The 25,805-nt window shown below is 43.6% G+C and overlaps 1 protein-coding gene across 1 annotated transcript in view; it reads left to right on the top strand.

The window, feature by feature from the left end:
• Window positions 1-25,805, top strand: part of RCOR1 (REST corepressor 1) — an 84,920-nt gene that overhangs the window by 21,574 nt on the left and 37,541 nt on the right. Inside the window, exon 3 of the mRNA XM_054161826.1 lies at window positions 21,017-21,100. Coding sequence (XP_054017801.1) covers window positions 21,017-21,100 — 84 coding nt within the window. The remainder of the gene's footprint in view (window positions 1-21,016; window positions 21,101-25,805) is intronic.

The raw sequence follows: 25,805 nt of genomic DNA, 5'->3' as shown, positions 1-25,805 counted from the left end.
AACAATTTTTGGCCAGCTATAGAGGCTGTTCTTCAGTAGGTATGGTAACGTGCCTGTACTGGTAATACTGGAAGATTTGTTCTTTGAATGTGTTGGATGGAAACTTCCTATGGCCACTGTTGCCTTCAGGAAGTAACTTGAATTGCTTTTGTGGTCCTCTCACTTTGAAGTGCAGTGGTGAAAATTCCTCCAAATCTTTGCATGGCTTGCACATGCACAGCAATTCTTTCTGCTGTGGAGCCTGGAATGCTGTCCTGATGATGGCCTTTGGGCTTTCTAGTCCTCTGCATATGTGTCTGCAGAGTGCTGAGTATTGCTGTGAGTTGAAGGCAGGAGGAAATAGAGGCACAGAGGTGAAATGACTTGCTTCTACTCCAAAGAACAAAGTGTGGCTTCCCAGTAGATTCCTGTTCCACATTCAGCCACTTTCTCTGTTAGTCCAAAATAAATCCATTTTTATATAGTTTTTTTCTTCAGAACTGCAGTTCATAAACATTCTAGCAGATGATCTGAGCTTTTGTTGTAACAGTGCTTGAGAAGGAGAAAATGTGGGGCTTCTGGCTGCAAAGCAACTTAGCAGGGTAAGGTCTTCATGAATCAGTAATGAAATGCAGTCTCCCATTCCAGGGATGAGATCTTTTAGGTCTGTGAGAAGAAAATAATTCCCTCGGGTTTTTTATTTGTTTTAATAAATGAATATGATGGTTTTATGGGTATTTTGTGAACTTTGGGCTCAAAGACAGAAGGTCAGACTAACGCAGATCCTCATAACCAGAATTAAATGATACCGGAGACTGGTCTGTGGATGACAGTGTTGTTTCATGAAGGCCATATACTTTTCTAGGCCAAAATTCAGTGCATGAAACAACACTTAATCTCTGTGGAAAGATTATGGATGTGATGTACTAGATGTGAGAATGTATTAGGGGAAAAGTCATTAGGTCTCAGAATCCACTTTCCCCTCTGAAAGTCCTGCATGGAAAAATCAGGAGGGATATTCTTGAGATGTATTTAGGATTAAAAGTGAAAAGCTCTAAATGAAGATTACTGCATAACATAAGTTATTCAGAATTTTTTTCTGTCACTAATGAATTTGCTTCATTAAAAAAACCAAAAAAATCTGTCTGTAATAGTTGAATTAGTGATAACGTGGGATCAGATTCACTTTTTGTTCCTTGCTGTTTCCATGTCGCACTGAAGGACACTTCTATGCAGATTGGGATGTTGTACTTGTTTCTTTACGCTTGCATTGTGACACTAGGTCTTTATTGGTGTATCACTTCAGAGCCCTCAGGATATATAACCTTCTGTTGTAGTTAACAATATTGATACTTTCTATTTGTGACACTTTCTCCCTCCTTTGTCTCATTTTACAGATACGTCAGCTGGCAACAAATAACCATAGTGTGCTGTGACATTCTAGTCTCACTTCTGAATGTTGATAAATGTGCCTTGTATTAAAAGGCTGTACTTGGAAGCATACTTGATAGAATTGTATGTGCTAACTCAGACAGGACATGCTTCTCATTCCAGGATGAGCAAATGAAGTTCCAAGTTCCTACAGCTTTGTTTAAAAACTTTTGGAAGGAAAAAAAAGAAATAGTTTTCACTCCTTGTATTTCATAACTTAAGAGAACATTGCACTTGTGATGCATGAGGTGAACAAGAATGATCATCTTTACGTTAGGGTATGACAGGACAGTGTCTCACCTATGAGTACATGGGACATGGTGGGGACCTTTACCTCTGTCCTCTGCATGTGTGCCTTGTTCTAGGAGGATTTAGGCAGCTAAGGAAGTTACCTTTCTAATTCAGAAGTGTTATTTTCAGTGGCAGTGCCAAGAATGAGACTATTGTAGATGGCCTTGAAATCACCTGAACAAAGAAATGGGAGGAACAGGGGGAAATTACCATTTTTTGAACAATGGCAGAACTAGTAGGGTTGTGTGATGGTTTCAACTGAGTTTTCTACAGAAGAGCCAAGTAAGCCAGGGAAGAGACTGTTAGTATAGCTAAAAGGCAAAGCCAGACATGATGATTGATGCTTCTATTAATTTTTATTTCTTTAATTTTTTTAACCCTTGTCACAAGGTTTCTGGTGGCCAAAATTGGTGGTTCTGTGGGAACAGAAGAGGAAAAGCTTCTGAAAGCAGAAAAACATGCTTTGCTAGCAGTCTTGGTAGCATGTCCTTGTCCTATACATTTGAATTGAAACGTAGCATAGAATCAACAAGGTTGGAAAAGACCTCAGAGATCATCAAGTCCAACCTATTACTTAATAGCTAACACCTCATGACTAACTAAACCATGGCTTCAAGTGCCACATCCTTTATTCAGGAAGCTACCAGCATCACAGGGTGACACGGGACATCACCAGTCCTAAACTTGAAGGAGTAACAGCTGACCATGTAGCACATGTCCATACAGCTTGGGGCAGGGTCTCCTCTGCAGTGTTCTTCTGTTAGATGGTGGCTGTAAGAGACACCTGCTTATGTTCCGTTTCTATGTACCATAGCCTAGTGTGTTCCCTGTCCCTTTTGTCTCTCCCCTGCTCCTAGAGGGGAAATTCTTTATTGCAGGTAGTGCAGCAGGGCAAAGGCATGGTGCCCTTGCCTTTCACAAAGTGTTACTGCAGGGCACCGGCTAAGCCTGCTGGCGTGTGACCTTCCTTTTTAGGAATTGAGAAGCAACCTAGAAGCTCATTGTGAAAGCTGTAGCTTTCCAGTAGTATCACTCAGGAAAAGAGATCTGGAAGAAAAGGATGTAGTTAGTCTGTTCCTGTAGACCACTGAGTGGAATCTTCAGAAGGGCTTTGCTCTTGATTAGGCTGAGGGAAAAGGAAGTTACGTCACCAGCCAGTGTCAGATGGAAACAAGTTTTCCAGCCTTGTAGATTTTGCACAGAAAGATCTCTCCAAGGGCAGTAAGCTGGATCTGTGGAGACTGTGGTACTTTGGTGTCGTCTTTCCTACAAAGGGCTGCAGAGGTTGTTTTGTTAATGTAGACAGTACAGATATTTAAACAAGCTGCAGAGAGGGACTGCTCTTGGTGTACTTCTATAGCCCAAGGATGCAAGGATTCTCAAGGAGAGAGCCCAAGCATTTTACTAAGCATTGCTTAGTTACTACTTCTTTTTCTTACAAAGGAATAACTTAAATCCCACTCTTCCTGCATCTGTGCTAGCCTCATGTGACTCTTCCACATACTGACTGGGTTGTGTGGGGCATGTTGGGGCAAACATGGCTACAGTTCTAAGGCTGGTATTAGTGCTGTGTTGCTGGAGGCCATGTGAGTTGATTTAGCATGTGGCTTACTAGCCTGGACAAAATGCTCGTTACTGATGATAATCATGAACTTCAGGAGAACACCACCACAAATTTCTTGGGGCTCATCAGAGTTGTTTCTATCTCCCTGCATTGTGACCAAGGTCTTGCTGGCATTCAGGCCTTGCTAGAACATGAGCTAACATTTGTAGCTTATGCTGGATATACTAAACAAAATGCCTGGGTGCAAAGATCTAGCATCCAGATGTTGAGAGGCTTCTGCCATATTCCTTCTGAATGACAGTTGTTGAAGATGGGTGTTTGTTGAGGGCTTCAGAGGGTCCCTTTTCTCTGCTGCTTCTGTGTCTTTTGCAGCAGCACATGTTGTAACTGTTGTCACAGGAGGTTCCTACTGCTGTTGCAGGATAGTGGAGAACTGTATGCAGAGGTGTGGGAGGGTAAGCATGTCACACTGAAACTCTCATGCAGGACACTGCAAGTGGAGATGTAGGAAATGTTTACAAGCTTGAGCTTGGAGTCATGTTTGTATTTGGCAAAGTACAGACATCCAGTGCCTTCTGTGGGCATCTCTCGGGCAGGAGCTTAGGAACAAGGAGAATAAGATATTCTTGTTCTTTACAGTAAATGTGTGATACAGAAATCTGCCATGGGAAGAGAGCTTCAGTCTTGTTTGGTGAAGCTGGTTTATTCTTGAGTTTGTGTTCTTTTTGTTTTATTTTTTTAACTGGAGCTGAGTATCTTTTATGGGCTGTGAACTCTTCTTCCTTTGCTGTTGTATAATGAGGCTAGATCTTAATGAACATGATTATACCAGGAATCACTGCCAGCATCATGAATGTCTGACTGCAAATAGTTTTATCATTAGAAAGCTGGACCAATTGGAGTGTGCCTTAAAAGGAGCTGAGGCTCCCAGCAGTGTCTATGGCCCTGGTAACAAGTCTGGCTTAATGATTGCAAAGCTTTTGTGGAGGAGCTGTGTGCATGCAAGGAGAGGGAGGTGAGGCTGAGGGATTTTATGGGATTGGAGAAGGAGGAGAAGAGGGAAGTCTGTGGAGTCAACTTAGCCCAAATCATTTTGACACACATTCTTCTACAAGAACGACCAGAAAGAGGACTTGAAAATACAGACCTGTCAGTCTGACCTTGGTGCCAGGCATGGTCATGGAACAGATCATCCTGAGTGTCATTATGCAGCATGTGCAGGGCAGCCAGTTGATCAGGCCCAGTCACCATGGGTTCATGAAGGGCAGGTCCTGCTTGATGAACCTGATTGCCTTCTACAGCAAGGTGACCCACTTAGTGGATGAGATAAAGGCTGTGGATGTTGTTTACCTGTTTTTTAGTAAAGCATTTGACACTGTCTTCCACAGCATCCTCCTGGAGGGACTTGTCTGCTCATGACTTGGATGGGTGGACACTCTACTGGGTATAAAAAAATGGCTGGATGGCCAGGCCCAAAGAGTGGTGGTGAATGGAGTTAAAGTGAGTTGGTGCCATGGTCTAGTCGTGAGGTCTGTCAAGACAGGTTGGACTTGATGATCCTTGGGGTCTCTTCCAACCTTAGTTACTGTGATACTGTGGCAGCTGATCACAAGTGGTGTTCCCCAAACCCCAGTATTTGGGCCAGTTTTCTTTAATATCTTTACCAATGATTTGGATGAGGAAATTGAGTGCACCCTCAGTAAGATTGCAGATGACACTAAATTGTGTGGGAGTGCTGCCCTGCTCAAAGCTAGGAAGGCTCTGCAGATGGACCTAGACAGGCTGGATTGATGGGATGAGGACAGTTGTATGAGATTTAACAGGAGTAAGTGCTCTGTCCTGCACTTGGGACACAGCAACCCCACACAATGCTACAGAATTGAGGAAAGCATCTGGAAAGCTGCCCACTAGAGAAAGATTTGGGGGTGTTGATTGACAGCTGGTTGACCATGAGGTAGCAGTGTGCTCAGGTGGGCAAGGCCAACAGCATTCTGACCTGTATCAGCAATGGTGTGACCAGCAAGAGTAGGAAAATGATTGTGCCTCTGTATATGGTACTGGTGAGGTTGTATCTTAAATTTGATGTTCAGTTTTGGGCCCCTCACCACAAGAAGGACACCAAGGTGCTGGAGCATGCCCATAGAAAGGTAACAAAGCTGGTGAGGGGTCTGGAGAACTGCTGGAGGAGCAGCTGAGGGAACTAGAATTGTTTAGTCTGGAAAAGAGGAGGCTGAGGGGAGACCTCACTGCTCTCTACAACTACCTGAAAGGTGGCTGCAGTGATGTGGGTGCTGGTCTCATCTCCCTAGTAGCAATTTGGATTTGAGTGTTGGCACAGAGCAGAGGACTCAAATCTTTCAAATCAGATCAGAGCTCAGCTGCACTAAGAATGGTGGTTATGAGTCCCCATTTCATGGTGCTTGTCTTGTAGTCTAAGGTAGCAGCCTCTGAAAATCCAGACGTCAGGAAAATGGTAAATGCAATTGAATTGTGCTGGGAAAGTTGCAAAGAAAGTGCAGGCCAGGATAGAAATGAAGATGCACAGCTTTTCTCCTGAGGAAGATGCAAGAGTCTCAAAATGCTTGACAGAGCCCCTTGCTGTAGGTAAATGATGCAGATTCCCTGGCTTACCTTGCCTTACAGTTTTCTTTGACCGTCTGCTTTCCACTTTGGTGCCACTGTGTCTCAGCTTTGCTCTGCTCCAGACCACATAACACAATAGCCTTATAGGTGGGTAAAATACTCTGCAGAGACTTTTTTTCTTTCCTCTTTGAAGCCCCAGCAACCTTAGCATGATTTAGCTTTTCAGTCTCTAATAACTCTGCTCTTCTAAATACTGTCCCTCCCCTGAGGCTCTCTGTCCTCTTTATGTCCCTGTGTGTTTTGTTTCCCTTGCTGCCTTGTTCTTGCTGCTGATCGTTGGTGGTGTATTTTTTTGTGTGTGGTTTGGTTTTGGTAGTTTTTTTTTTTTTTTTTTTAAACTTCTCTATGGATGTGTTTAAGTCCCATTAAGTGCTTTCTACAAGCTGAGGTGCTGAGTTTTGGATTTGAAGTGACCTGGTGGCAGAACAAGAGGCATCAGTGGGTCACTGATGCTCAGAAGGTGATAGTGTGGAGACAGTGTTCGAGTGGTAGCAATAGATGTTGAAGGACGGGGACTTTGCTTAATGCCTCCTTATGCGGCTGGAGTTCAATGTGGTGCCCTGTGGAGAGCTGCTGGTCGCTTTTATGGAGTTATCCAATGGTCTCTGGGTAAAGAAAATGAGTATGACAGCCACATTTTGAGCTTGCCTAGCGCAGTGCAGGGCAGCATTACTGATGTGTGAGGAGGCACAGCTGTATTCCTATCAAACAGCTGCTGGGGGACGGCCACTGCATTTTTGGTCCCCATTACGTTATTTGTAGGAAGGGAAAACACGAGACCTTTGGGCTCTTAATGCAGGCAGGGGTGCTCTGACTGCTTTCACTGTGATGATGAGTTTTGGGAGGGAAGACATTGAAGGTGTTTTGCCCTGAGCATGAATTCTATCTGAAAGGGATTGTTTGTTTTTTAGCTGGAAAAAACAGATGAATTTTCCTCTCTACTGAGACTGTGTTTGTGCTGAATAGGATTTTGATCCTCAGATTGGAAAGACTGATGGCCCTGAACACAATAAAGTTAATTTTGTAGTTGTGTGTGTGTGTGTGAGAAGGACGGTGCTGCAGTGCAAGAGACGTGCTACAGGGCAGGTAACTGCTGCGTGAACCACTTTCCTCTGCCTTGCCTGGAAGTGCCTCCTCCTTCCCCTCCCGGAGCAGCGCCAAGCTGGGTTCCTCCCTCGGCGCTCCACCAAACCACACTCCTCTTCCAGCAGTCTGGCCCTTCCGTTTATCTAAACTGCCAGGCTGGCATTCGTTTGACTTCGCCTTATCTGCTTAGCCTCACCATCCCCTTTGTGCTTGATTCCTCCTGGCGATGGAATAATAACGCTTGGTCTCTCTTACCCCTGCCGCTTGGTTGCCGAGGATTTCCCAGCTCTCTCCCCGCTCCTGCTGCCTCTCGGCTCTTTGTGTGAGCGCTGCTCCTGACGATCGCCACGTGGTGGTTGTGTTTCAGAGAGCTTCTAAGGCCTTGTGCCTGCAAACTTTGTCCCCTTTGTTGCATAGGCTGGGAAGGGGATTGTGCTTTAGACATGGATAGGTCATAACCGATTTGCTTTTCCCTGAAGTGTATAAACAGAGCAGAAAGACTCATGCTTTTTTGTGCAGTTCCCCAAGCACAGTGGGCCTCTTCCCACTATTCACCCTTGTGCTTGTGTCCTGATTGTGTTTTTTTTTTGTTTGTTTGTTTTTCTTTTAATATGCTGTGGTATGCAAATGCTGGCACTGCAGAAGGTGTGTTCATAATTCCAAAGCAGAGGCAGCTCAGGAAAATCCAACATCTTTGCAAGGCTGTGCCCCTGTTTTGTTCCTCTGGGTGGCAAGTGTGCTTGCTGCTGCTTATTGCCAAGAGCCTGTCTCTCCAGGTGTTGGCTTGATGTTACTTGGTACCTTTTAGGATCAGTTACATTTGGCTTGAAGTGGGAGTATGAGCAGAACAGCAGTGCAGAATGAGTGCAAGGCAGTGCTTGGTATGTAGCAATGATGAATTGTTCAGCCTCTCTCATACTTGGTATACTTCTTTCTTGTTCTGATATTATTAATGTAGATGCAGGGCAAACTATTTCTGAGACTTTTTGAAGACAGGAGAGGAGGGATCAGATGACTTGCTTTGGATAGTCTAAAAGTTGAATGTTAAAACCAAAATTTTAAGACTTGCTCTGATTGTTAGTAACATTTTAAATATAGTCCTTATGTGCCTCTGAGTTTGGCAAAAATGGGGGAAAAAACTAACTTGTGAAATCTGTCAGGGACAAAATGTGATCTAGGAGCTGCCTGCATTTCAAGGGCATGTTAAGTCTGACTTTGTTTTTGGGTATGAATATTATCCTTGCAGCACCCTGGTGAGCCAGGCCCCATGCAGACAGAAGGAGCGGGACTGTCTGTGCCTTGGAGGGCTTGTGAGTTAATGAATACAGCAGTCATCTCCAAGGAGAGCTTGAAGCTGTCTGACGGTTCGAGATCTGATTTAAAATACTACAAATGTGTTATTTATGGGCTCCTATTTGATTTCAGCTTTTCTGAGAGTGGGTTGATGAGTAAGGATGACCCACAGTTGGGGTCTAGCACAGGGCCTGGGAAACCTGGCTCAGCTCCTGCAAGCCTGGCACGCTGTGCTTTGCGTGTGTGTGTTGATAAAAGCTCTCATCTGTTGGTAGCGGTGCTGTGAGGATAGGGACCTGGAAGGCTGTCATGGACGGGGGTGAGAGGAGGATATGCAATTGTTGCAGACGTTTGGTAGTCGGATTTGTGTGGGTTAAACTGGGCATGCTCGCAGCCTGTTGATTGCAGTTGCACACCACATTGGTGCATGACTCAGTACTGGGTCGGATTTGATATGTAAACTACTTGTACACTCACATTGGCCTGAGGACCGGTCACTGCTTCTGTATTGGGAGAGAAAGCTCTGCCCTTTCTTCAGAGGTTGCTATCTCTGCTGCTCTGCCAGCCAAGACACTCACTTTAAGCTGTATGAAATGAGCTTCAGGTAGAAGTGGTCGGGTTAGTTTAAATGACTTAAGCACAGAGGTGAGGCCTTTTCTGGGCATGTGGCTAGGGCCTGATTTTGCTGTTCTTGGAGGACACTGCCTCCAGCAGGACGTGCATTGGTGGTACCTTCCTAGATGTTCAGCCTGTCCATAGAACGCAGCTGACTTTGGAAGATTTGTCTGCCACTGTACATGATGGGATTGTCTTCTTATGGCCTTGAAAAGTGGTATTTGACTCATGTTTTAAATAATCATTATGTGAGTAATTTTATTACTTATTGAGAGGTGACTGTGATTAGCTGTTGCAAATTGATTCATTCAGCTGTGTAAAATGATTTGGAACTGCAAGAGTACAGTAATGTGGAATTTGTCTTTCATTTGACCTCTTGAGTAGACTCTTGTCTGGATGAAGACACCAGTGAGTCCTGTTTGCATGCCCTTCACAGTATGGTCTTGCCAAACAGTAACATGTTTTCCCAGCAGCCTTAGGTCATAAGCCATTGAGCATAGTTGGTAGAAATTTTTATTTTTTTTAAAATGAACTTCTGAGATGTTGGGTGAGGAGGAGGAAGTGTGCACATCCTATACTCTTTGGAGACAGGGTTCTAGTTAGATCTATTCCTGACTATCTCTTGGTGAGGATTTTTTAAAGCCTGGTGGAAAAAATAAACCAGTTACTTCATTAACCAAGAATCTACATTTCATATCACTGTCTCTTTTCTAGGCACTGGTTACTTGTGGTCAGTGTAAGCTATCTCAAAAGTATGCTGTCATGTGAACTTTGGATGGGTGGGAAGGGAAGAGGTGTTGATAAAAATACCAAAAAAAGTAATTTCTCTGCTTTGCAAACACTCAAGACTGACTTCTTTTCCTTTCTTCTTGCGTTGAGGCAGTAGAAACCAGACCAGCTGCTCCTTAGTGTGTGGGAAAGATGCATAAAGTGTTGCTTGTTTGGGTTGCCAGTGCTTGTGCAGGCCTATGAAGGCCAGGTTTGATGCTTTGCAGGGGAAACAGTGTTTGCTCTCTGAGTAAGGAGGTTCAGTGCTTTCTAAATGTGGGAGTGTCTTTCTTGAGCAGAGGTACTGGGTGTTCTTACTCCCTGATGGGTGCTATGGAATGAAAAAGGATTGGCAGCCTTCAATAGCATTATGTTGGTGGTCTTAAACAGCATTGGTCTCTAATGAGAAAGGGGATAGGGGGAAGCTGCAAGGTCTGAGAAACTGTTGGCTTCTTGCTCCTTGTGTCATGTCTCCTGGGGCAAGAAGACTTGGGAAGCCAGGGGTGTCCTGGAGCTGGGGGTTGGAGAGGAGCCATTGCATTTCTCACTTTCCAAATAAAGCAACACTTGTGTATTCTCCATTTCGGATTACATAGATTGTTGGTTTTGTTTCTTGCTTTTTACATTTACTACGAACAGCTGGATTGTCCTCTTGTAAGTGTGCAAAAGACAGTATGTAAATTGAAGGAGAGAGCAGCAGAAGGGCTGTGGGTATCTGCTGAATGGGGGGAATAGGCAACCTGTTCAGTCTTGTGACAATACAGCTATAAAAGTGACAGGTAACTCTTATGTGCTGAGCAATATTTAAGAAGTGGGTAGTAGGGTGGGACAGCTCTTAATTCTATGCGTATGGTAGTGGTCTCTAAATTAGCTCTTGCTGTTCTAGATAAAGATCTTGGAAGTCATAGTGTTTTCTTCATCAGCTTAATGGTAATAGTTAAAATGAAAGTGTATTGTTAAAAGCTGTTATGAAAGCATCTGAGAACAAAACAGAACCTCAATGTGCCATATTTTATAAATCTGGTGGTGTACCCTCTTTCTGAACACTGTGTACAGTTCTGCTTGTGCCCCATTTTCATCCCTTCCCCATGCATATGTAATTCTACAGACCTGTAAGATAAGTAGATAAAGTACAGGAATTGTTCTTTTCCATCTCTGTATAAGGGGGAAGCAGAAAACCCCAGACTGCCTAGCTTGGAAAACAGATGACTGAGAGGAGTGTGGTAGAGGGTCTGTAAAACAGAAAGAGACACAGGGGAGATGAACAGGGTACAGTTATTCTCTGCTTCTCATAAGGCAGGAAATGGGGCCACCAAATGAAATGACTGAGTAGCAGCTTCAGAGCTGAGGACCAAGTGTGTGCATAGGCTTTCTTTGTTCTCCTTCAGACAACAAACATATAATTAAATTGAAGCACTCTGCCACAGGATGTTGTTGATGCCAAAATTACAAATGGGTTCAAAAAGGATTAGACTATTTGATGGACTTTGCCCCCCCGCCCCAATGAAGGGCCATTAAATCCAATGATGCAGATACAAAACCAGGCTCAATAACTCTCTCTGCTGGTCCGGGACTCATTATTCCTGTGTGCTGCCTGTGAATAACAGGCAGGACTGGGCCCAAACAGCTCTTCATGCTAGGTATGAGAGAACATAACAGATGACCCTGTTCAATGGGTGAGAATACCTAAGGTCTGGCTTTGTAAAGAAATGGGAAACAATGAATGGGGAGCTGTGTGTGTAGCTATTAGTTATTGCTAAGGATCAAGGGAGTCAGCAGAATCAAGATCTGTGATGGAAAGAGATTTTTACCTTATCTCTTCTTCCTTGTCAGTAGACTATTGAGCTTCAAACACATTTGACAGTGATCTATTTGTTGGCAGCATGAGACCTGGTGCTACATTATTGCTGTTTCTTTTCTGTATATTAAATTCTATACGTGGATCTTACTTGCATTCAAGTAGGCTTGTATGTGTGACTTCTTGGTCAACTAGATGAGAGTGGAAAGGAAACAGCTTGGGGGGAAGGAATAAAATGCTTTATTGTTGGGGCAGTGTTCAAAACAGTGGAACAGAAACCAACAGTAGTTGACTCACTGTAGTTTGGCTCAGTTTGTAGCTTGGCTCTCAGACCTAATTGTGGGCATGCATTTACCTATTTTTAACAGACTTTAAAATGGTTCTCTTCATGGCTCTGTGGAGGTCTTCCATTGTGGTTTTTGTAGGGCTGTGGGTGTGCAGGGGTTACCAAGGTTGGTGGCAGGATGTGGGGCCTAGCATGGCAGCTGCGGGTTGTGGGTTGGTAGCCATAGGGTGTGTGGGGCCCATGAAGCCTCATACATGCTATTTACTGCTACTGACCAGTAGAGTGGCATGGGTCCAGTCCCATCCCAGTCCTGCTAATGAAGCTTTGAAGTTGCTATGGTTCTGAACTGCGACCCTGGGGATGCCAAGGATGCTTTCTGATGTTGAGGGGAGAGTTGTGTTTGGAAAAGGTAGGTGAGCCTCATAGGGCCAACCCAACATGTGCACTGCAGGCTTTTGCTTTGTTCTGGTTACCTCCTCTTTGGTTGTGCACTTAAGACAGCTGTGGTAGCCCTTTTCCTTAAAAAAACAAAACCAAAAGTGGATAGTGCAAATTTTTTTCATTCCTCAAATGGCTTACAATAGATCTGTGGTAAAATCTTAATCAAATGTGTGTGTGTGTTCTTAATTTTATACTTTACTCTCTTTAAACACACACCAGCCCTTCCATGGTTCATTACAAAACCCCAGCCATGTCTAGACAAAAGCCTGTTGTGATTAGCTGAGGTGTGCTTCTCACTATTGAGTGTGTGAAGGGGTGTATTTCATGCTTTGGATAACATATTTCCTGTACCTGTATGGGTTGCAGGGCAGAAGCTCAGAGTGGAATTGCGTGCATGTAGTGAAAATAATTTTGCACGCTTAGGGTATATATTGAAAAGCTGTTTGCTTGTATAGTTATTCAAACCTCATCTATGGCTGCACATTGGTGCCACCTGCTTGCAGGAAAGAATGAGTGGACTGTATTATTCAGGGGAAAAAAAAAACCAAGGCAAGGCCTCAACATCTGTTCTGGCTTTATTGTTTGTTCTGGCCTGGGCTGTGGACAAAATGTAGGCCACCGCTTTTGCTTTACTGCTAGCTCTTTAACTAGCAGTAAAGGCATGTTGGATCTGGTACATTCTTAAAGAGTTTGAAATAAAATTTAAGAAAAGTAAAGACATGAAGTTCAAACTTAGTATGAATTGAACTTGATTACTTTGTGAAGTGAGTGAAACTATTGCATTCCATGCGTATTCTCATTTTCTCTTCCAGTTATTCTAATGGTAATAATGACCTTTGTAATCATTACTGGATGATTAGCCTTTAACTGGTTATTTTTTTTAAAGCAATATTTTTCACACTGTTATAATGTGTGGGGTTTTGCAGCGCAGTACCTACACACCTATTCTGAGGCAATAAGGCCCTTCAGCCTGTGTCTCCAGTGCTGCTGCTCTGTGTAGAAACCCAAATAGTCACCTTTGTTTCCAAAGGCAGATACAAAAATGCCCTCAGAATGTTATTTGCATATAGATTATAGTGTCAGCTGGATGTAGCCATGTATAGGTAGACCTAACTGCTGCTTAATTTATAACTTTAATTAAAAAAGGTTCCTCAACTTGCAGGATTCCAGTCTAAAATATTCTGATGCATTTAATGATTCTGTAGTGTGTGCAAAGATGTGTAACATCTTTGCAGCCCTCAGAAAACACAAATGAAAGGGGATCACAAGCATTATTTGCTGACTCGAGACAAGTCACATGCAGAAGGAAGTGGAGATGGGCATTAAAGTTCTTCAAATGTCTTCAAGTTGCTGCTTGGGACACCACTGCTAGCAGAGGAGAAGGAAGGAGGAAAATTTTTTCTTCTGATGCTCAATTTTGATTGCATTCTCTTGTGCCACATAAGTATTTTGTTGTTGTGTTGTAGCTGTGCATTTACAGTTAACATTCTAAGTTTGGCCCGTGCCTCCCTTACCTTATTTTGTTTAGCAGTCACCAGGACTATAAACATTTTCTTTATATTTATTTAACAGGGTATGGTTGAGAATGGAAGCACTTCTTAATCTCACTTCACTAGAAATAACTATGTTTAGACTTGGTCTAAAACTGCTTTAAGCAGCATTCATCAGCTAAATGGTCCTATGTCAACTCTAGCTCTTCACCAAACAATAGCAACATCTGATCACGTTTGAGTATTATACAATGCATGTTTGCTATATATGTTGAGGGTGACACATTGAAAAAGTGTTTCTTAGTCTTTAATTTTAAACCTACAGTATGTGATTTAAAAATGTTATGGGGGGAGATCAGTAAGTGCTGTTAGTAACATGGGAGCCTTTGTAGTTGGGAGTTTTTCCATCCTGTACCTTGGGGATTTCAGTTACTGTGTAAACTTTAATAACTTAATGAGATACATTGTTTAGATCTGGAAATACTTTCTTACCTGTTGTCTTGCAAGAGATCAGTGCCTGAAGAATTCCCTGTACTTCTACGGCAAGTGCTTTTCATAGTTTGATTTGCCTGTGTTTACCCTCCAGAGATGGTACAACAGTGTTTCTGTATCAAATACCTGACAGCGGACATGCTTTTCTGAGTTACTTTTTGCTTTTTCTAAGTAAGAGGCACTGACTAGCAGCAGTTGCCCCTTCTTTGTGGTGGTTGTTGCTGGGCTCTTGCACAGTCATGTGTTAGAGTGTTTTGCTTTGAAATTCACAGGGCTTCAGTAGCTCTGAAATGCCTTGTGCAAACAGCAACAGCAAAAAGTGCCATCAGAGACTACTGAAAAGGTTATGGAGGAGGAGTAATGCTGGAGGCCTTCTGGCAGATCTTTTCCCCCACTTGGACAGGATGGAGCTGGGAAGCAGTGTGTCTTGGCATCTGCAGGAGGCAAGGGTCTTCTCTGAGGGTCAGCACAGCTGCCTAAAGCTAAACATAAAGCTGGGACGTGCAGCATCCTTGGGGAGAGCTGCAAGATGGAGCAGCTCCCTCAAGTGCAGGAACTCAAGTGGCAGCTGGCACTGGTGCTTTGCACAGAAGCAAAATAATAGGCAATAGAGTGATTGGTGGCTCTTAGAGAGGCCTCAGCTCCCATTGAGTTGATTCAGGCACATTTCTTCTGCAATTTGCAGAAGAAAAATAAAATGGGGTGTATCAGGCTGGAGCTGTACTGTGCTTGGCTTCTGCTTGGTGGTGTGCGCTGTGTGCACTGTTATTCCACCAGTGGTCCTTAAGATAGCCTTAACTGGTGGTGTGATTGAGGGAGGTGTCCTGCCTGTCCCTTCTTCCTCATTTGTCTTCCTTGTCTCTTAGGATATGCAGTAGAAAACTAGGAACTGGTATGAGTTAAAGCGAACAGCTTTTGTTTTGGTTTGTTTTTTTTTTAAGCTCAGGTAGATCCCCTGCTCTGGTTTCTCAAATAAGTGTTGGTGGAAGGGGAAACTCTTTTGCAGTGGTGCTCCTGAACCATCACATTGAGGTAAAGCTCTGTGGAGTGAAGGCAGAAAGTGCCCTGTCCACATAGGTCTCCTGTGTACCTGTTTAGCTGTTGGTCTCCTCTTGCAGCCATCTAATTTGATTAAATAATTGAAGAAAATGCTGTTTGCTTCTATTTTGCCAGGTTACTTTTAGGGAATGTGTTTGTTTTGGAGGTATAAGTGTCAGAGTCAAAGCTTGATGGTAGGCAGAGGCAGGGAGCACATGTCAGGAAAACAGAGAAAAGCTGGCTGAGCAGGACCCTCCTCTCCCTTCAGAAGTGGTGAGGTGTTGCAAAGATTCAAGTGATGAAGTGCAAGCTTCATCCTTTGGCCTTCTGACTTTACTCTTCAGAGGCTTTGAGTTCATCTCCCCAAAAAGAGATTCAGGTGGGATGAACTGAGTGGTATTACTGCCAGACACAGCTTTCCCTCTGTACTGATGCCAGTGCCTCCATGGCTAACTTGAAATTTAGGAGGGGTCAGAGGGATGGGAAAGGTACTCTGACCTGTAGAGGGAGCTTCATGTGTGCGCTGCAGTAGCCTTTGGTAGCTTCTGTATGGAGACATGCCCATTTCCCTTTTGCTGTCCGGTGTCCTGACTTCATAGCACCCGGGTAGAGGTGAGGAGAGAAGCAGGCTTGTTGTCTTCAGCCCTGCTTTGTTGTCCACTTGCAGCAACACGGCTGAGGCGCCTGGAGGGCCATGTACGTTATGTCTTGCAGTCTTCTAGAGAGCCTGAACAAAGATTTGCCCTTTCATGTCAACACAAATGTATTCATGATGACAAAGTCTACAGCATGTTCAACACTGAGCTTATTTCATACAGTCCTGATGCCAGCACCAGTACAACTTTGGTTTGCCTAAGAGAAAATACAAAGCTACATTAGCTGCAGAACAACCTCTCAAATGTGGGGAGATAGATTAATATTCTATGGTGTAGGGAGGGGTTCCAGATCCAGGGTTTAAGGTAACAGATCAGAGGACTCATAGGTTTAATTAGGGCTTAGTGTTCTTCAGGAAGTTCCTTGCAGGGATCTTGCAAGTTCCACTTTTCTGCTCTTTCTGCAGAGGGCATTTGGCAGCCTTGACCCTCTTCTCTGACTTGGATTAAAAACAACAAGGAAATGTGGCTCTTAGAGGGAGTGGGAGAGCAGGACTGACGTTGTATGTATGCAAGTGACAGACACATAGTCTTGGGATCGAGGCTGTTCCAGGTAGTAACCTTCACAGAAGAGAAAAGACATGCTTTAAGGACTTAGTCAAGATACTTGTTTCTTAGATTTGGCCTAATGCCTCTTGGAGTCTGAGCTGACTGCTGCTGCTGATTGAAACCCCTGTGGTGTTTTCTGTGTGTCAGTCTTGCAAAAGCTTTCCAAGAGTTGGGGATGAGCCATAGCTGCTGTGGATTGGGTTTTCACATCTGGCAGTGTGCTGCTCTTGCATGTGCCAGGCCTGTGCCTTAGCACAGGCAGCTCAGGGACCCCCAGGGACAAAAAGCCTCAGCCTACAAGCAGAAGTGATAGGAACTTCAAGTGGTGGTGTTGCCTCTCTACTTTGCAAATCAATATATTTCTACCTGCTGTGTGGTCAGCTGCATGCTGGTGTTGTGTTCTCACAGCTCCAGGGTGAGGCGGGGGAATAAAAAAAAACAAACCCAAAACTCCGCAACTTGTTTTGAGAATAATGTTGATGTATATAGGTATTACACTTTGCCTCATCTCCTCCCTTGCACATTTGAGCTGCTTGGCCTTGTGTAGTAAACCACATCTGTAGGTGGGACCAGCTTTAAAAGTAACATTTTCTTCACAAGGTGAGTTTTAACCTGGATCAGCTCCCTCCTGTGTTTCAGTGTATAGCCTGTAGAGTAGGGTTCTGGGGATGAGAGAGGAGACAGGGATGGGAACTACAACATGGCACTGTGCCTAGTTGAGTTTGTACTTCTCTGCTTGGGGAAGAACAATGGAAGCTTGCATCCTTCGAATTCTGACAGTGGAATAAAATTTTGGGGGTGCTGCTTGTACTAGTCTTCCAGTTGGGGATGAAGGAAGCATCCACAATTCCTCCTGGTCTTAGGACAAATAGGAAAGCCAGCAGTGGGAAAGGTATTATGGAATGTCTGCTCTCACAACAACCATGATGGGGAGCTAATGGCTATGGCAGAGACTTTACAAATATCTGGTGAGTGAACTAAATGATTCCCTGAAACATCAGATGATCTTATGCCAGTGTACAGCTTCTCTAGACACAGATTACATTGGTTTAATTGCAGTTGCTGAAACAAGCAAATTCTAAACCAGATCCTAAATTCATCTGTTTGTCTGAAAAATAGTAACTTTTGTCCTCCTTGTGATTACTTTTATGTGGAATATACAACGGATTAAATTGAATTAGCTTTTTAACATTGTCAATGAAGTGTGGAGTGTTCAAATTCTTTGTCCAGAAGCAGGGGAAGTAAGAACTCCTTGTTGGTGAGCCTTGCACCTGCGCTTGGAAATACTGAAGCAAGGGATGTTAATAACTGCTCTTCCCTAAGCCCTGTCTTCTCCTCTCATGGCTGTTGCTATGAAATAACCATTTCAGTGTGCTTCCAAATTCTGAGCGAGCTCTTAACCTTTTCTTTGCTGCATCAATGTAGCAAGACTGTGTGCTGCATGTATTCATCATGAGGTCAACACTGGACTGTGAAGAATGCCTGTCACATCTGCTGTGTTGGTGGTGGGCAACAGAGGTTCTCCTTCCCCTCTGCCCTGCGGAGGCCACATCTGGAATATTGTGTCTGGTTCTGGGCCCTTCAGTTCAAGGAGGACAGGGAACTGCTTGAAAGAATCCAGTGTAGAGCCACAAAGATGATTGAATGGAACATCTCCCTTATGAGGGAGCTGGGTCTGTAGCTTGGAGAAGAGGAGACTGAGGGGTGACCTCATTAATGTTTATGAATATGCAAAGGGTGAGGATGGAGCCAGGCTCTTATCAGTGATGCCAAATGATAGGACAAGGGCAAGTGGGTGCAAGCATAGGAAGTTCCATGTGAATGTAGGGAAAAACGTTTTCACTGTGAGGGTGACAGAACACTGGAACAGGCTGCTGAGAGAGGTTGTGGAGTCTCCTTCAATGGAGACATTCAAAACCCACCTGGATGTGTTTCTGTGTGATGTACTCTCAGTGATACTGCTCTATCAAGGGGTTTGAACTAGATGAGGAAGCTGGGTGGCAGGCTAAGTCACCTCTGATACCATGGAAGAAGACTTGGCCTCTTTGGATGTTTGAGGACACTCACTAATCCCCATCCCCCACCCTGCTTTGTGTATTGGCCTTTAGGTGCTCCTGTGCTTTGCAGAGAAGCATGAGTTTTAACTTTATCCTACTGCATGTCTTGAACTGGCCTCTACCACTCAGGAACAAGAGTTGAGGGTGAACAGGTGTGGGTTTGGGCAGAGAGGCAGAGGGGGAGAGGTGGTGTGTGCACACAAAAAGGGCAGGGGCAGTATGCAACTGCAGTGCAACTTGGCTGCTTGTTGCCACCAAGAGGCTGGAGGGAGGAAGAAACTGGGCTGTGGGAACTGGTTGGAAGAGAGTTCGAAGGATTGCATGAAGCCCAGCATCCAGTGCATGGGGCTCTTCTGGGTGTCAGGCCTGGGATTAGTTTGCCCTGGAATGTGGTGCTGGAAGGAGGTCCCCCCTAACCTGAGGCACTCCCTTTGCAATGGGAGATCTTAGGTGCCTGGTGGGGAGCTGTGATGGAGAATGAGGAACTCATTTTACCAGCCCTGCTTGGGTGCCATGAGGTCCTGCAGTATCTCCCTGCACTGGTCATGATCTCCCAGGGTTCACTGCAATTCAGGTCCAGGAAGGCTGCAGTGCTCCCTCCTAACACACAAAAGTGTAACTTGGAGTTCTAACTGTGGGAGGTGAAACTTCACCAGTGGGTGAGCTGAGCTAGTGGTGCTCTGCTCCAAAAAGGGGCAGTTGGGCTGGGATGTATGCCAAGACACAAGGGGGAGGTTCAGCCTGCTAAACTAGAAGAAAACCTTTCTCTTTTCCTAAGTTAGGTGTGTTTTACCAGTTCAGTGAGTGAGACACTGGTAAGGCCAGGCTGACAATTTGCCTAGTATTAAATCTTCCTGGCAGAGTGTGGGCAGGCTCCTGAACTGCAGAGGGTTGTTTGGGTGAAGAGTGTTTAAGAGACCTGACGGATGATTTCTGTTGTTACAGTTTAGGGTAACACCTGCCTTTGAGTATTTTTATGGGATAAGAATGTGCTTTTCAGTATAATGGAAAGTGTGGAGACTTTTTGCATCTTAAACCCTATGCCAGATTTCATTAGGACAGACCATCCTGGGTAGGGGGGGGGAGAAGCAAAATTTGATAAAGGAGAGGCTTATGGTTCTTTGTGTTCCAGACTTAGATTTGAAATGAGGGAGAAAGTAAGATTTAATCCCCAACTTTTCAAGATTGTTTTTTTTTTGTATAAAGTTGTAATTTTAAATGCAGTTGCTCTTCATGTTCTGTGTATAGACCTGGTCTCCACCCCCATATCTTGCCACCAGAGGTGGCTGTTGTCTCTTCTCTGTCCTGTTTTCCTGTCTAATATAGAAAGTAATGAATATGCACAGCACACAGTATCTTGTATGTGCAGTTCCTAACCTTATTTTTAAAAAAGCACAACAAACTGTATGAAAGATAATCATAGTGATTGTCTTGGAAAAAAGTTGTTAGTTCAGTGTATGTGTGTTGCTGGCAACTGGTTATTTTTAATGCATGCTATATGTGCTTTACACTTAATGTTAAAATTTTTATCTAAAACCTTTTAGCTGAGCAAATTGAGTGCTCATAGCATTGAGGTGTAGTTTGTGACCTGTTTAACACACGATGAAGTGGTGTTCATATGTCTAATTGCACAATGCAGAGAAAATAGCATTGTGTTGAAGTGTTGCATAAAATGTCAGCATTATGTGACGTTTTGGAGTGGAAGTAACACTGTAGACACTTATTCATAACAAGACCTGCAAGTTTCTCTTGGCCAGGGTGGGTAGTTGAGCTGGCTGTGCATGTGCTGACTCAATGGAGCAAGTTTCTTTCTCTTTTCATCCACCTCCTCTTTTGCCTGCTTGTGACAGGAACTCACTGTTGAAACACACCTTAGCTTGAGGTTGGTCTTTAAAACTTGTGGCTTTGTTTCTTTGCCTGAGACTTTTAGAGCTCTCAGGCCAACCGAGCATTAAGTTGGCTGAAAACAGACTTGCTTTCTGAGTGCAGGTGATTCTGGCCTGGGAAGACTTGAGTGTCACCTTGGTGTCCCTTTCTGTCCTGTAAAGAGCATGGATTAATAGAAGGGCATTTGGGCCAAGGGAAGGAGGTGCTCAGAAGTGAAATTGAGGGTGTTCATGCATGTGTCTACCCTCAAGTGTTAACCTGGCTTCACAGCACAGTCTCAGGATGTCAAGGGCTTGGAGCTTGCTGCCTGAGCCTAGCTACTCCCTTTTTTGTTTAATGATGGCTGGAAGAAAAACAATCAAGTATGCTGGAAGAGAAACATTAATTAAATTTTAATTTACATCTAACGTGTGCTTCTTGGTGCTCTGCATGAAAGAGTGAGCATGCGGTGTCTGTCACGTTATATCGGGGGTGATGCATTGCAGAAAAAAGGAAAAGCCTCTGGTCTGAATGGGAAGATGGGATTTTAACTCTGCAGATGGGTTTTATATCTTGATTAAAAGCTACAGATATATGTGTGATAAGTCACTTTTGTTTCCATTTTGCATCTGAAGTGACTTTTCTGTAACTTGGTTTGTGTCTGTTTTCTCTTAAGCCAAACTTGCAAGACGAAGTCAAGAGAGAGAGAATCTTGGCATGCTGGTCTGGTCACCTAATCAGAATCTGTCTGAAGCAAAATGTAAGTCTCTTCAAATCCTTTTATTCCCTTCTTCCTTTACATGTATCACCTAAAGAGTGCAGAATTGCCACTTCTGATAGAGAGGTTATGTCTATGACCTTTCCATTATGATATAAAATTAATTTGAAAAAAGCAAAGCCTACAAAGCAATCCCTGGGAGGAGCTTCATTCCCACTGCGCAGTTGCTCAGAGCATCAAATCTATGAAGACAGGGAAAGCAGGAGAAATCTGACACACTCTCCCTTGGTATGAATTCTTTAAGATACTAATCCACAGGCCTACATGATCTACTTTTTTATTGCTGGTGCTGTAGAAGATCACACAAATAACTGGGGAGAGCAAACAGAAAAGTATTTTGGAGGTGGAATATATAGCTATTAGTAGTATCTTTCCTGACAAAGACACAATCTACATCTGGAGCCCATGGAGGTTTAAATGCCAGAACAATTGCAATGCCTTGGAATGCCACGTGAGGGCAATTACCAGCACACTGTGTATCTGGGAACAAGTCTCAGTGCTGCTGCCAGATGGCAGAACTCGTGTTTGAAAGGTTTGTCTAGCTACAGTTTTCCTTCTGAATAAGTAGGACTCCTTGATTAAAGGGCTGCTGTTTGAATGCAGTAACTAAACCTAAGTGATTCTGGGGGAGGGAGCCTTTAAAAGGAGCTATTTTTGACTTTGTGCTCATAGCCTTTTCTCCCCCCTCCCCCCTCTTTTCTGATTCTGGGACCAGGAATAAAAGTCTTGTATTCCCGTTCCTTTGCAGTTGTTTATGGTGGCACTATTAAGCTGATAACTGATTTTCCCCTAGACCCAAGGGTTAAGATGCATCAGATATCACAACATACTTGTGGGGATGTGGTGGCATTTGCAAATTAAGGCAGCAGAGACTGTGCACAAACTGGCTGTCATGAAAGGGCTGGTCTCTGTCCTGGGGCATTTGTTCCACTGAACAAGTTACCCCTTGAATAACTAAGGATGATGGTACAGTGATCTACAGATAAAAGGGCTTTTCAAGGATCATGTCTGCCTTCTACCAGTGGTATGTTGTCTGCTTCCTGAAGACTTACGAGGAGAGGGATATATTTGACAGTTAGCTACAGCAAGAAACTTCTCAAAAGGTACAAAAGCAATAAACTGCTGCCTCCACCAAAAGGAGGGTCGGCTCTGTGACACAGGATTCCTTTAGCTGCTTCTCAAGTCTGACAGTCTTGTGAATCTCAACTCAGCTTTGGAACATTTAACTCCTGCCTGATAGGAAACCTGATTCTTGGAAAGGGAAGAGAGAATGAAGGAGGAAAAGGAGTGAAGATAGGTGGAATAAAATAGTCTGAATGTTCTGTGGCAACTGGCACAAAAATATGCAAGGATATTATAAAATGTACAAAGGATATAATATCTACTAAGATGTTGTGAACCTAAGAGGCAGTTAAAAATGTAGCATGACACTGAATAAAAACCTAGGTGGCACTTGGCTATTGGTACAGTAAACAGTGTGAACATAAGCAAGAAGAAATTTCTCAAAAGGTTTAAAATTTCAGTAAGAAATTGCATCAGCAATTTTGCCTTCCAAAAAAAGACTGAGGGGAAAACAAGGTAAATATCTTGTATGGTGTTTGGGGGGAAGAAGTACGATGTTCTTGTGCTGTACATGACACAAGATATTTCTCTCGTGTCTAATTGAGAGGAGTGGGGATGTGAAATTCAGTATCTTGTAGCAGTAAAAAAGCCCAAAAGGAACACTGGGAGAGGTGGCCAAAAGGACCTTGGAGTGGCAGGAAAACTCCAGCAGATGAGGGTAGCTGTGCAGAGAATGAGAGAATAGAGTAAGAGGGGGGCTGGTTGGTTATTGCTTTGTCTTCTGTCATTTTGAGCTTATGCAACTAAAAGGTATCCGTTACTCTCATCATGATCAGGTGTTGCTTAAAAATGAAAACCAAATCCTGCTGAAGGCTTTTGTTCTTTTTGAGACTAGAAATGGATTGATTTGTAGAAATAAGTTTATAGCTGTAATGTATTCAGCCAACTGTTACACACTGATTTGCCACTGCTTGAGAGCCTGATTTAATCCTCCTTCCTTTCAGAAGATGGGAGCTTCTTCCAAAACACCAGTGCTCTGCAATGGCTGTAGAGCACTTACTAAATGTATTACAAGCAGAATTCTCTAATGTCTTTTATGGTTTAGGAAGAAAGAACATCAGGGGACAGGAGAACTTTTCAGCTACTCGAGTTCACTGACATGTCTTGGCACTGTTGTTAGTGAATCCTAACTAAATGAGGTCCATGGAGATTTGTAAGAGGACTGATGATGATCAACATATCCATCAGTGATATGGGATGGGATATGGAATTACTGTGGAGAGAAATTCAGAATGAGGCATAGATTGACAGACCAGTAAATAAAACAAATGCTACCGACAGTCCTGTAGAGCGGTTTGGGTCTTTCCCTAACACGGATTGATGCCAATGCAATGGGTTCTTAATGACACAACTGCAGGGTTATGAATCTCAGTTCTAGAAGTTCTGGCATTATCTTCTGCATCAGGGCTGGTACTTGGAAAAAAGTGTCTTGGAGAGCAATTTATGGGGACACAGTGGGCAGGTAATTTGACAAAGTTTCGCCTTGTTCTGCTTGACCCAATAGGTGATGTGGGTGTAAAGAGGTAGTTACTAGAATGGTTTGTTGTCTCTGCAACCAGCAGCGTTCCAGAAAGTGAACCTCAGAATAGTGATTTTTTTGTGTTGAAAATCTGAGAAAAGGATGGACATGGGAGCTACTGAAATGTTTTGGAAAGTGAAGATGCAGCAAACTGCATCTGTTTAGCTTACCGAAAAGAGACTGAAAGGGGACTATTGTCAATTATTTTCTCAAAGAGAAGGTTTGACATAGTAAGACACATGCATACTATAAATAAAAGGCTACAAAGTAAGTCCACATGGACTTAGAAGGAAATGCCTGAGTTTGTGTGGGGATTTTTGTGATTGACTAGTGGAAGTTATCCAAGGAAGCAATGGATTCCCTATTTCTTGCTGTTTTTTTTTAGAACCATGGATTTTGTGATGTGTTATCCTTGATGGGAGGAATTATTGGCAGTGTGACATGGCAAGTGAAAGGAGCTGTGGTCTGCATGAGTTTCATTTAGCCCCCTTTGGTTATAAGACCTATTAATCTTAACTAGCAAATCCATTCTTTAGTATTGCTGATCAGTTTGAAGTGTGGATGTACAAATCCTTGCAGTCCGCAGCTTGTTGGCACTTGTGTCTACTTACTTTCCTTTGTACTCCAAAGCCTTTTAATCCATCCTATGCCAATTCTTGCAGTGAACTCTTTAAAGTCATGGGCCTCTTCTCTGTTTCTATGGCTGGGACTCAATGTGAAGATGGAAGTTAGTGCAGCACATGTTAGCTGTCAGTTGGGAGTGAATTGGTAGCTCTCATGAGCAAGATGGTTCTGTGTGGTTGGTGAAACTTTTGGAAGCCATCTCTGATAAGGTGAGTCTCTGCTACAAAACACTGTAAGCAGATCTATGACAATGCCCAGAGCAATGCATGCTGATGGGTTTGCTAGGGGTTGGCCAAACTGGCAGAAGTTGTAAGCTTGAGATGAACTCTAGAAAGACCAATGTGTCAGCCAAGACCAGGCAGATACCTGTATACTAGATGTTCCAGGCTCATACACTTAGTTAAAGCTTGTTTTGGTACCATGCACCCTGTATGCTGGAGCAATATTTTAATCATGTTGGAGAAACCTTTCACCTGGGAGCAATGAAATGATGCATATGGTAGAGAAAAATGAAACGGAAGTGTGTGCTGGCACATTGACTACTTTTTTTATTCTGTGCCTTGTTAACCATTAATCCTGGGACCAAACCACTAACTGCCTTGCCCAGATTAATACCAAAGTTGAATACTGCGAGCATGTTCCATATTTACTGCCATACTCCTGCCTTTGAGAGGTCACTTACATAGCAGTTGTCACCATTAGTGAGTAGTTCACAAAGTTAGACCAAAGGTAGAAGTTTGTCCTGTCTCTTTTGAAGAACAAAGAAAGAATTGCCATTGTGCAGCAGCTGAACATTTGAACTTAAAATAACTGCTCCCCTTCCAGCTCTGCTCCAAATACCCCATGTGCTGTGGGTGGTGTTGCACCTCTTACAAAGAACTTGCTCTCAAAATGAGACACCTGAGAGGCTCTCTGAGGACTTGGTGCCATGGAGGGCAATTGTTCTGGCTGTGCTGAGACTGTCACAGAGGGTGGGAAAGGAGAGAGGAGGAAGAGTGAAGTCTTGAGCCAGGTGACATTGGGGAGCAGGAACAGCTAGGTGGAAGACATATGTCTTCTCTGTCTGAATGGCCCATGGGGAAGGAGGGGAGAAATAGTGAAAAATGCATTGTAATGATGCTGTGGAAACCCTGCACAGGATAGAGCTGGGCCAGCATGAAGCTATTAATAAAACAACACTCTCTGTGCCAAGTACACCAATGGGTAGAACCATAAAAATGATATTGAGTTGGTTTAGAAATGAGCAAGTACTGGCATCTGCAGCTGCCCAAAAGTGAGGGATGGAAACCAAGCAAGAAGAAAGGATGCAATGATTGCCTTTATGCATCTGCAGTTCAAAGGTGAACTACAAGAGGAGAAAGACACATTGCTTTGGTAGTGATAAGCTCTGTTGTGAAAGTAATTTTTCTGCTCTCTTCCTGA

The sequence above is a fragment of the Dryobates pubescens genome, chromosome 5 (genome assembly GCF_014839835.1).
Source record: "Dryobates pubescens isolate bDryPub1 chromosome 5, bDryPub1.pri, whole genome shotgun sequence".
Lineage (NCBI taxonomy): Eukaryota > Metazoa > Chordata > Aves > Piciformes > Picidae > Dryobates > Dryobates pubescens.
This window is presented reverse-complemented; position numbering and strand designations above follow the sequence as displayed.